General features: G+C 44.3%; 1 protein-coding gene across 1 annotated transcript; it reads left to right on the plus strand.

The window, feature by feature from the left end:
* The first annotated feature begins 1,323 nt into the window (after positions 1-1,323).
* On the plus strand, positions 1,324-6,409 carry hspb1 (heat shock protein, alpha-crystallin-related, 1). The gene is made up of 3 exons (XM_027010259.2): positions 1,324-1,837; positions 4,175-4,238; positions 5,364-6,409. The coding sequence occupies exons 1-3, from the start codon at positions 1,435-1,437 to the stop codon at positions 5,527-5,529; spliced, it is 633 nt and encodes a 210-aa protein (XP_026866060.2). The 5' UTR covers positions 1,324-1,434; the 3' UTR covers positions 5,530-6,409.
* Positions 6,410-12,059: the final 5,650 nt, after the last annotated feature.

The raw sequence follows: 12,059 nt of genomic DNA on the forward strand, positions 1-12,059 counted from the left end.
GGCACAAAGGAACAAGTGACAGAGGCAGAAATGTATAGTCTTCTGAGACACACACACACACACACACACACACACACACACACACACACACACACACACACACACACCAGGAGAACTACTCATTCCCCTGGGAGAGTGCTCCTAGTCAACCCAATCCACATATCACATAACTGCAATATTGCTCTCACACACACTCATATTACAAGTGCTCATGTAAATAAATACATCCATATACAAAACAATATATCACATGATGGTGCCAATGCAGATTAAATAAAAGCCATGGTTTAGAAAATTACCCAAGGGCTTAATAATAACCCTGTACATTCACATGTAAGAACTGACACACAATCTTACACAATACATCTATCTATCTATCTATCTATCTATCTATCTATCTATCTATCTATCTATCTATCTATCTATCTATCTATCTATCTATCTATCTATCTATCTATCTATCTATCTATCTATCTATCTATCTATCTATCTATCTGTGTGTGTGTGTGTGTGTGTGTGTGTGTGTGTGTGTGTGTACATAAACGGATGCATATATACATACATATGGTATATATATCCATTTACAAACACTAATTTATAAAAAAAAAAAGAAAAGAAAAAAAAAGAAAAGGTGTAATAAAGTTTGTCAGCAAATCACAACTTCTAAAGTTATTTCAGAATATGTAAGAATACCAGCCATAAATCTAAAGAGATTGTGGGAATTTGAAGGCAATTCTTTAGGTGGATATATGGATGTACAGACTGAAGCAAAAACAAAACAAAACTAAGTAAGCTGTCTCTGTGTGTGTGTGTGTGTGTGTGTGTGTGTGTGTGTGTGTGTGTGTACACATTTATTCACCTTTCTAACCTGTTCCTGTTCTGGATATAACAGCTGTGTTATGACCTCTGGGTTCACAGTCATTCCAGAACATTCTGAATGGCACTTATAAGGCTGGTCTCATTTTGGACTATAGGTGTCTGTAGAATGCTGTCAGTGGATTCTCCTTTTAGAGACAAGGCAATACCCATCAGATGGCTTTGCCTTTCTTAGATTCCTTTGTTGTTTAGTAATGCAGGGGTGGAGGATTTGTGTGTGTGTGTGTGTGTGTATGAGAGAGAGAGAGAGAGAGAGTAAATGAGCTTGTACTTTGCTTCAGATTCCTTTCTCTTGCTGCGTTTGCCATTAATAGACATTCTAGTCACCGCTATAAATATAACAGTCAGGGGGGATGACTGTCGCGAGAAAGTTTGGGAGTGTGTGATGGGGGCTTCGGCAGGGTTGGGAAGGGAGGTCCATGTGGAAGAGGGTGGGCAGCAGCTGGCTTATAAAAGCCTGCTTCCCCTAAACGGGTGGTACTTTCCAGAAAAGTTCCAGAGCTCCAGCTCCAGGGCATCCAGCGACAAGCACACGCTCTCCTGCACCTTCCTGCAGCCATGGCCGAGAGGCGCATCCCCTTAACCTTCCTCCGCACGCCATCCTGGGACCCATTCCATGACTGGTACCAGGGCAGCAGGCTCTCCGACCAGGCCTTTAGCGTTCCCGCCCTCCCTGAAGAGCTGCCCAGCTTCCCCAGCAGCCACTGGCCCGGCTACATGCGCCCGTCGGCCGCCGCCGCCGCCATCGAGATGGCCTCCATGATGAACTTCCCGCTGGCTGCCCAGATGCCCGTAGTGCCCCCGCAGGCCGCCTATGCTCATGCCCTGATGCGCCAGCTCAGCTCGGGCATGTCGGAGATCAAGCAGACCCAGGAGGGCTGGAAGGTCAGCCTGGATGTCAACCGCTTTGCTCCTGAGGAGCTCACAGTGAAGACCAAGGATGGTGTGGTGGAGATCACTGGTAGGTTTGTTTGTTTGTTTGTTTGTTGCATTAGGGAGAGCGTGGCTTTATTCACCACATGCTGAAAGTGCAGTCCAGCTACTGTGGTGCCGTCGTGTGTCGTCCAACACTTAGTCAAACTGTCACCATGGCAGCTTGCAATTGGCTGCTAGACTGTTTTTCCATCTGAGATTCTTGCCATTCTGAGCTGAGTAGTCTGAGTAGCCTGCCCATGTGAGACATCTGAATAGGATCCTACTCAAACATAAAGTGTGAATTAAACCATCCAAGTTATTCTTTTTTTTTCAGCGCATGTGCAGTTTACAACATCCATACCTTATAAAAGTGTCAGTAAAAGATGAAGTGCTTTTCACTTTTGTGACCAGAATAACCAGTCACCTAAACACACCCACATATCAAACAGCATTTTGTTCTTAGTCCAGGATGTATAATGGGTAGGGCGTAGGCCTACTGTGAGGGAGCCTGAGAGAGAAGAAGCCCTGAATTGACTCCTCTCGTGCTGTTACTGAACGAACATTGCCGAAGAGGAAAGTGAGGCATCGTGAGCCACTTGTGAGCCAACTGGCCTCTCGCTGCTTCAGTGCTGAGATGCGCTTCAGACAGACGAGCCTGAGCTGTTGCTCGCGGAACAGCTGCCGAGCCGCAGGAAGTGGGAGCTGCCCGGATCTGGCTCTCTGTGCGAGCTGTTCGGGATGGCGTAACATTGCTGAGCCAGATTCCAAAGCCCGGCCTGGCGAGAACCTGAGGACTGGAGATCCAGAAGCCCTTGCATGTCTTCTTCATCACTCCTCGTGTGCAGTTTTGCTCTGCATTACTTACTTATGAAGCACAATGTGCTGAACTTTAATGATTTCCAGCTGAGTTGGATTCGAAAGCTTGGAATGTTTGTGATTAGCACCAGGAAGGAAAGGGAGAAGAACCCCCCCCCCCCCCCCCCAAGAGTCATGGCTTACATAACACTATGATCTCAGCCACACTGCTTTTAAGTTAACTCTGTGTATGTACTCTATGAGACCAAAGCATCTGATTAACATCAGGGCCTTTGCCATATGACATTAAATTAACCTGAGCTGTTACCTGAGCCTTCATACATGAGGTCAATGGTCAAAGCCCGATCTGTACCTAGAGTACTTCGAACCTCAAGTACGGCTCGGCTTGAAATACCTTGCTTCAGGTCTCATGGACGACAAGCATCGAGACTATTTTCTGTCCTGGCTCCAAGATGGTGGAATGAACTCCCACTTGCTGTCTGGACAGCAGAGTCCCTTTCAGTCTTCAAACGCAGACTGAAGACCCATCTATTTGCAGAATATTTAAAGGACAACTGACACTGCTCCCTTATTGACTGACTAATTTAGTACTTATTGTAGGGTATTGTTTATGTTGTTTAACAAACTCTAGCACTTATTGTTTATAGCACTTATCATTGTTTAAGATAGACTTTATGTAGTTTGCACTTCTAGGCATCAGCATTCATCCCTGTATTCTACAGTATTCTAGTTCATTGGTATGTTTAATTCTAACCTACTATACTGTACTTGGATATATTCTATGAGTAAATGACAAAGCACTTTTGTAAGTCACTCTGGGTAAGAGCATCTGCTAAATGCCGTAAATGTAAATGTAAATGTAAATGTAAATGTAAATGTATGCACTTTATCAGACCAAGGCATCTGATTAACATCAGGGCCTTTGCCATATGACATTAAATGTCATTAACCTGAGCTGTTACAGACCATCCCTGCTGGCTTGTATATGAAGGCGATTTAAAAAAAAAAATCATGGTGATGATCTTCGTCACGAAATTGTCCGTTAAAGACACGAGTCGTGCCGATAGACCTTATGCCCAGGATGCTTGCGCTGATGCGTGCGCTCCACCGGGCTCACAGGCCTACTGGGATTACAGAGGAGTTAGGGTTGCCCGGTATCATCAGAGCTGTTGTCTAAACAGACCAATGAGTTGCCAAAGCACAGGGTCAGTTGCCAGGCTGGCTTTGAGATCAGGGTCCTGGGGTGGGGGTGGGTGCAGATGTATGTGATATGGCCCATCTACACAGCACCAGCCAGGGGAGGAGATGAAGCTACAGATGGAGGCACTGTGCGTATATGTATACTGTAAAGTGCCTGAATGAGTTCCCGAGAGCCCACAAAATTCCCAGTCTGGGATGAAAACCTACAAGCTGCTAAACTCAGCCCTGTCTGTCTACAGTGAGGTGAAAATCATAGTCACAGTACAAAATTATTGCATGTGGTGTCTCAGGTGAAAGCAAAGTAAAAAAAAAAAAAAGGGTGGTTAAAACTGGGTTGAAGGAACCTTTGTGTGATCTGTCTCCACAGGCCAACACGAGGAAAGGAAGGATGAACACGGCTACATCTCCAGGTCCTTCACCAGGAAGTACACGTGAGTGTAGTATCTAGGGTGCTTTATAACTCGCTTGCATACATACGCACCTGCAGTGTGGCCCATCAAGAAGTGCCTAAGAATCAAGCATTTCATTGACCAGGAAGGGTAGATTAAATAAAATTAAATAAAATAGCATTATATCTATGATAATAACAACGTACAATATGTATTTTTGTGTATAGCTATAATTCTGTCAAACGGTAAATAAGTCTACCATTGTTACTCTCCATTCGCCGAATATTTGACATGTACATCAATTCGCTGGCCTGAGGCCATATTCCCGCTGCCTACGTCGAAGCCTTCCAGAGGGCCATGTCCTCGGCTCTCCTGCAACACCACCCCAGCTCTGCTCTCTGACTTATCCCCGTGCTGGGCACAAGCAGGCAGCCACACAGCAGTGAGGAGACTGAGCAAGTCCCACTGCGGAACGTCTGCAGCTGCCGCAAAGCCCCCCCCCCACCCCCCCCCCCCCGTTCCCCTCCCTCACGCTGCCTCTCCTTGATTCATTCTCTCGCTCTCTCTCTCTCTCTCTCTCTCTCTCTCTCTCTCTCTCAGCTACTCGCTTTGTCCCCCCCCAACCCTTAACCCCCCCACCCCCCCACCCACGCACGCAACCGTGTCAGTCCAAAGGTTCGCTTTGTCGCCATCTAGAGGCAGACCTCGTCTGCTCGTCTTCCCAAAAGGTTAACTAAGCAGATGCTCCGGTTCGTGCGCATGCCGCTCTAGTTCACGCTCATGGCCGCAGACCTCAGCGGCAACAGCCTGCTTATCATTATTATTTTCGAACAAAATTATGACCAAAAGCGCCACTTCGATATGTCAAGTAAAATGAGGCTACAGCAATATTACTGCAGTCCCATTAGAGATCAGCACCGCGTCCTGTTAAATAGATGAGATCAATACTTTCTGCTCGGGCCAAATATCGCCTGCCGGTGCCTTCTTCACTCCTGTATGTTAGTGATTCACTAACTCTGGCACGTCCAACGCGGGACAAGGGTTTCGCGGTTACCCAACACCCCGACCAGGCAGGTCTGTGTGGCTTCCGAAGAATTCTATGGTTCTCCAGGGGCCACAGGCAGATACCAGCCTAACGTGTCTCTCCGTCCATCCCATGTTCCCCAGACTGCCGCCCGGTGCCGACGTGGAGAAGATCTCCTCCTCGCTGTCTCCCGAAGGCGTCCTGACTGTGGAGGCGCCGCTGCCAAAGCCCGCCATCCAGTCCTCGGAGATCACCATCCCCGTGAACACCAGCGGCGTGCCCGCCAAGAAGCCAAGCGAGACGAAGTGACAGACAGGGGCCGACTGGGGCCGCGCCGTTACATCGACCAGGCGTGCACAGGCGCACACGGGCATGGCTGTACGTGATGCGGGCAATCAGGAGGCACACACTCTGGCGCTCGGGCATATCTGCTTAGGCACTTGACAGTAGCAAACACTCTGATAACTCTGTAGATGTTGCATGCACTAATCTCTGCAGGTCATGTGATTTCTCTGGGAGCATATGCAGAGGTTTACAAGGAGCAGAGTGGATGAATTACTTTTATTTAGCTCTTCGGTCACTCTCTCTCTTTATATGTCAACCTATATGTCTCCTCTCCCTGTAGTGAATTCGAATCCGGCTATGTACACTCTTCCGCCTCACCGCCATGTGTTGCTTCTGTTGTAATCACATATTTCATCAGAATAATTCACGCTCGCACACACGGGTACCCTAGGCACACTCGGAAGCCTGCCAACACAGGAAACCGTCCTGAGACCGTTCTTATGCCTCTGCTCCCTCCTAAAGGGGTTGTTTCCCCTTGGCTCAGGAGAGACGTACATCCACGCAAACTGCCCTTTATGTTCTTCTGACGTCAATCCAAACTGGCTCGTTTCATTTGCATGTTCAGGAGTGCACCGGACAGGCTGCTGTGCTTCGGAGCGCTATATCTGCACGAGAGGAAGGAGCCATTTTGGATTCCACCACAGAGAATGAAATCTCTCACTGCGTAGAGAATCTTGTAGAGCCTGTTTCTTTGGCTGTGTACTCTGATGTTTGCTGTGTAATGTGTTTAGACAGTATTTGCTCTTTAGGAGACTTTTTAAAAAAGAATAACCTGACTTTTGGCCATGCTGTTACCGCAGCTTTGAAATCTCTAAGAAATGTTCAATAAACTTTTTAACTTCAACTCTTCTGATTTATTATTTACAGTAGACTAGAGGATGGAGATAATGTAGTGAATTCTTTACAGCAGTGCGGTATAATAAATTATAATGTTTGCCATTATGCTGTGTGGAGACACTGGAGAAACTGACTACATTTTCAATCTGTCATAGTTCCATTAGCTTTCTTTATAGCAGATGAACATAGATGCTTACTCATTCTATGCCATCAGCTAGGTCAAGAGAGGTCATGTACACAGGCTAAAGTAACCCTTAATGTATAGAGCAGGAGGGAGAGGGTGTTGTTTTAATACATAATAAACTCTTCAAAGCCATGTGCTGATATTTCAATGAATTTTGGACAGTAGTGAATGTACACTTTCTTTACAGTCTGGAATGAACTGGAGTGAACATGCACGAAGAGCTACATGCCAGCTGGGAACCATCTATGACCCTGTGAACATGCGCACAGCTGACTGACCATCAGTAGTTTGGAAACACTGCTTCAAGGCGTTGCATCGTGCATACACTCTGAAGTATTATCATCCTAGAAATTACTTTGATTAGTACTGCTCTCTTGGCCTGCTCAAAGGACCAGTTGTAGCACCATTCTGAGAAGTAACGCAGTGACTGAAGAGACCCCCAGTCTGTCTAATCGTTAAACAGCAGAATCATGGGCTGGCTTTCAGAGAGGGGGGAGGAGAGGAGAGGTCCAGCATAACTGTAGCACCATTCTGAGTGATGGGGAGATATAGTGAGTAAAACAGAGAGATCTTCTCCCCAGTCTCTAACCTAACAGTCTCCTCAGTCTCAAACCTCCTCAACATGTGCTGACTTTCCAGGGAGAAATACAGAGATGTAGAGAGGGAATATGTGAGAAAATGAGAGAATACTTCAGCACCGAGCTACAGCAATGTGAGGTAACATAATACTTAGAAAGACTCTCTTTTTCTTTGGCATTTTACCAAAAACAGTGGCAGTGTAATACACTGCTATCATTTCAATACTAGTTTCTATTTTTACAACATGAATGCAAAGTCTGTGCAGCTTTAAGTTCAGTTTCATTTACGAGCAAAAGAACCTCACCACTGCCCTTACGCTGTTTCTCTGCCAGCGTTTTGCAACTACCAAAAAGTGTCCCAAACCACTAGTTCACTTGTTTATTACCCTCAGTGTACCTATACTTAATGAGGTCTGAATATGAACGTGATTATTAATGCGGATTTAGCTGGGTATGACCTGTTGGCGTACACCTGTTTCCATGGAGACCGGTAACAGCCAAATTGGAGCTGGACGGTAATGAGTCGACGAGAAGCTAGCTCGGGTAAGAGAGGAATACCATAGTGCTTTCAACCCTCAGTTCACATGTAGAAAACTGAGAGGCTACAGCTTAGGGCTGAACTGGATGTGACATGCTCCTTTCTTAGAGGCTAACATCAACAGCTTTTTAAAGAAAAAAAATGGTTTTTTGCAACTGCGGCACCCACGTGTGCTTGTGTGTGCATTTGTGAAAGTCTTGACGTGTGTGTGTGTGTCCGTGCGAGAGTGAATCTTTTTACCAACTCAACTAAACTACACTAGCCTAATGGTAAACTAGCACAGCACTAATGCTCACTTGAACTCAGATTCTCTCTTTCTCTCTCTCTGCCTGTTATTTATAGTAAGGCCTGCCATGTCCATTTCCAGCATTTTCCATTACAGTAGTGGAAATCCAAAAAGCACTCATTGTGTATGTATGTGGGTGAACAGAGGGATTTACTGACTAATAATGTTCATTTCAGTTCCAAGGATGAGTCCAATGTTACAATGAAAATCAGTTTTAGAACTGACCTTAACGCCAGTAGCAGATGTCTTGTTCTCAAACATTTGTCTGTTATGCTTTCTACAGATAAAAGGAAGAAGGGTTTATAACATCGCCTTAAGTAGTGCACAGCACAATGGATAACGATTGTACACGATTACACCTTATTTTAAGGAAATTAATGAGATCAGATGTAAATTATTTTACATTGGTTACCATTAGGATTTGGGTTAGGAAACTGCTCCAAGATCAGTGGAAGAGCAAATTACAGGGAGGGCAGAAGTACAGTGGATCCCTGTCTGCTTAAAGCTCTCTCCTGCTCTCTCCTTCCTCCTAGCCCATCAAATCCATGAGTCACTGTTCACTTCTCTCCCCTCTAATGCCTGGTTAAATTATTCATCTGCCCAATCCGCCATTCTCACAGCCAGCCAGCCGGCCGGGCGGCCAGCCTGCCGGACAGCCAACCAGTCAGCCCGTTCTGTCCATAACCAGCTGGCCGGTGCTGAGCCAGAGTCTCATCTCGGTGCCATGTGTAGCCTGCCAGCCAAGGTTTGGATTGGAAGGCGCACGTGCACGCATGGGCACGCATGCATGTACACTCACACACACACTCACACACACTCACACACACGCGCGCACACACACGCGCGCGCACACACACTCACACACACACACTCACACACACACACACACACACACACACACTCACACACACTCACACACACACACACACACACACACACACACACACACACACACACGCTATCTCTCTCTCTGTCTCACTCAGCTGTCATGCTTAAAGTAGGGCAGCTCTCAGAAGACGCACATTAGTGTCATCTAAGATGGGGGCTCACACAGCTCTTTCTCTTCTTACCCCCATCCCATCCACCCCCCCACCCCACCCGCTCTCCCTGTTCCATCACGCAGGTTCAGATAATAAGGAGGCTCTGGGAATTCCACAAAACAGTGTGTGATGTTTGGACACAGGGGGTCCACTGCAATATGAGGTCCTGTCACTTCGCCGTAGGATAAGAGACAGTCCACAGTCTCTCTCAAAGCCTGGCAGAGAGAGCTGGCGCAAGTGGCATGCATTTTGGGGTACATGTTGAGTAAACTGCTTCTAGTTGGCATACAGATGTTGGTTGTAAAACTACACCTATATGAGAGAGAAAACATAGCTCGGCTACATTTTGATTGGCATGTATCTTAGAAGCACTTTATTTAGAGGTAAACATTATTTGTAGTGTATTACTGTTGCATGATAGATAAGCTTTGATAGATAAGTCCTTTGACCAGTCAGACTTTGAGCTGGAGTTGTAACATATGGAGGATATCTGGTCACTGGTGCTGGCAGTCACCGTGTCGCTCTGTGTGTGAGTGCATGTGCGTGTGTCCCAGCATACACATGTATGCCACTTTTGTGGCATCTGCATTCTTTCAGTAGATAATTTAAACAATCCAGGCATTCATGTACATACACCCAACAACACACACGCACGCACACACATCCATACTCACAATGTACGTACAGAGTTGAAATAGTGAAGAAAGTGATATCGCTCCCCGAGAACGACTGGAAACACACGCACGCACGCGGGGGCATCTATTCTTTCTGTAATATAAAGTCAGGCAGCAACCTTAATTAATCCCAGATTAATCATACTTGAAAGTTGCGATAAAAAAATAAATTGTGCATTAAAAATAAATAAATAAATAAATAAATATTATTATTAATAATAATAATAATAATAATAATAATAATAATAGGCCTACGCATTTAAACACACGTATTTATGACTACAAATATTTCCCTGAAAAAAAACCCTGCTTACTGCTCATAACTTTAAAATAAATTCCAACAAGGAATTAAATAATTAACATGACATTCAAATATTTTACCTTCCACGTCGAAAATATTTTCCCCTGCTCCGGTTCTTTAAGCAGTTATTTGAATGACGAATACGTAATTTAACGCTTGTTTGGCTTTTTTCCTTCCTGTAACTGTATATTTCTGCAACAGCCTGAGGCTCCTTATTCAGGAAACTATGGAAACGTATTGACTATATGGAATGTTAATATTTGCCACAGCCCTAGCAACAGCGATTGTATTGGATAGTGAAGGTGCTCGTGCGTTGTCACCATTGGCCACCGCGATGAGACTGCAGCGAAAACTGAACTGGAAGGACATGCAAACAGATTGTTGGAGGTCTGAGGCCTGAAACACGCAGACTGTCTGCTTAACGTGAATGTAAGGCTAAAGTCTCTCTCTCTCTCTCTCTCTCTCTCTCTCTCTCTCTCTCTCTCTCTCTCTCTCTCTCTCTCTCTCTCTCACACACACACGAATATAAATTTAGGAAAATGTTATATTAATATTTGGATTCAAGATTCCAAGATGTCATTAAAAAATTCATATAAAGAGATGTTGTACCTTGTATGTAGCCTCTGCATAATTACACCCCTGCTAAGTTAGGTTAATTTAACATATTACTACTATAATTCAATAATACTTTTTATAAAGTTACATGATTACCACTACCATATACCCAGTCTAACTTCCATCCATGTGAAATTTAAACTCCGCTACTTCACACGTCTTGTTTGTTTACCTTTATTGTAGTATAATGCAGGTGTTTGTTTACTTTTATTTTAGCATAATATTTTAGGTAAGTTGTACAAACACTCCAACAGTAACCCACTGACAGCAACAACGCCCTCCTTACTTAGCCATGTGTGTATTAAGTGTGGGTGGCTATGTAGAAGCCTACATGTCTAGGAAGGGATATTGTAATGATCAGTGCTGCTGGTTTATGGTGCTGCTATGGCAACCACCAGCCAATCCTACGCAGATCTTGAGATGTATTGGATAGTAAATCTGGTTTAATTTTTGCTCCCAGTGTCAAAACATAGCCAGCTACACCGAGAATCTTAATAATAATATTCATGCACTGGTATGTAATACTGATATTCATGTTTTGATAAACCAAGGCTTTAAACAGGGTGAGGTAGAATACAGGCCCTGGCAAAACAGTTTCAGTTTATCAGTTCAGTTATTTTAAACACTTTGTAAGTTAATCAGACAAATCAGGTTGTTAGTATTAGCAGTATCCTCTCCTACCTTACAATATACTACTAATATTCCTCTCACATACACCACTGTTGTCATAGTAACCTAGTCACAGTAATATTAAACTGCAGCATTCTCTCTAGAATGTGTAGTGTGCAGCATGTCGAATAGACAATGATCATTGTATCCTTTTGGATAGTTATACGCTCAAAGATAGATTATTATGAAATGAAATAACTCAAAGATACTGGATATTTATGTATATTTTGGGAATATGTTATACCTCTTAAAGAGTAGTATTTGTGTGTGTGTGTGTGTGTGTGTGTGTGTGTGTGTGTGTGTGTGCGCGTGTGCGCATCGCCTAGGGCCTCACATCAATGGGTTAATAAAAACATGTTTGAATCACTGTATTCATATCTTGTGAGATAGAGACAACACTAAAATATCAAGTTAATTTACTATTAGGTTCTACGTTTTATCAGATAAGATGGCAAAATATAATAAATATAATAAATTTTGGCATGGCCTCGGGACTTTGAGAGTGGTGCACACAAAAACTGCAGGAACAGAAACAAAGCAGTTAACCATGTATTTCAGAAGTGGCTAAGAAGTGGATAATTTGCTAGGCTTTACTCCTTTGCAAGTTGTGTGCCTATTCTTTTTGTTTATTTGTATCAGCATTTGCACAGGCAGACTACTAATGTAGTGTAGTGTACTATTTATTATGCATATATCATATGTTCATTTTAAAGGTGGCCCCAATTTTTTCATAGCCTGGGCTCAAACAGGGCTTAATGTGGCACCTGTGTGT

Source organism: Electrophorus electricus, chromosome 6 (assembly GCF_013358815.1).
Source record: "Electrophorus electricus isolate fEleEle1 chromosome 6, fEleEle1.pri, whole genome shotgun sequence".
Lineage (NCBI taxonomy): Eukaryota > Metazoa > Chordata > Actinopteri > Gymnotiformes > Gymnotidae > Electrophorus > Electrophorus electricus.

Bases quoted from the DNA above. Each gene is read 5' to 3' on its own strand.
- hspb1 (XM_027010259.2), top strand. From the start codon at position 1,435: ATGGCCGAGAGGCGCATCCCCTTAACCTTCCTCCGCACGCCATCCTGG. The intron at 1,838-4,174 runs GTAGGTTTGTTT...CTGTCTCCACAG, and splicing joins TGGTGTGGTGGAGATCACTG to GCCAACACGAGGAAAGGAAG. The intron at 4,239-5,363 runs GTGAGTGTAGTA...CATGTTCCCCAG, and splicing joins TCCTTCACCAGGAAGTACAC to ACTGCCGCCCGGTGCCGACG.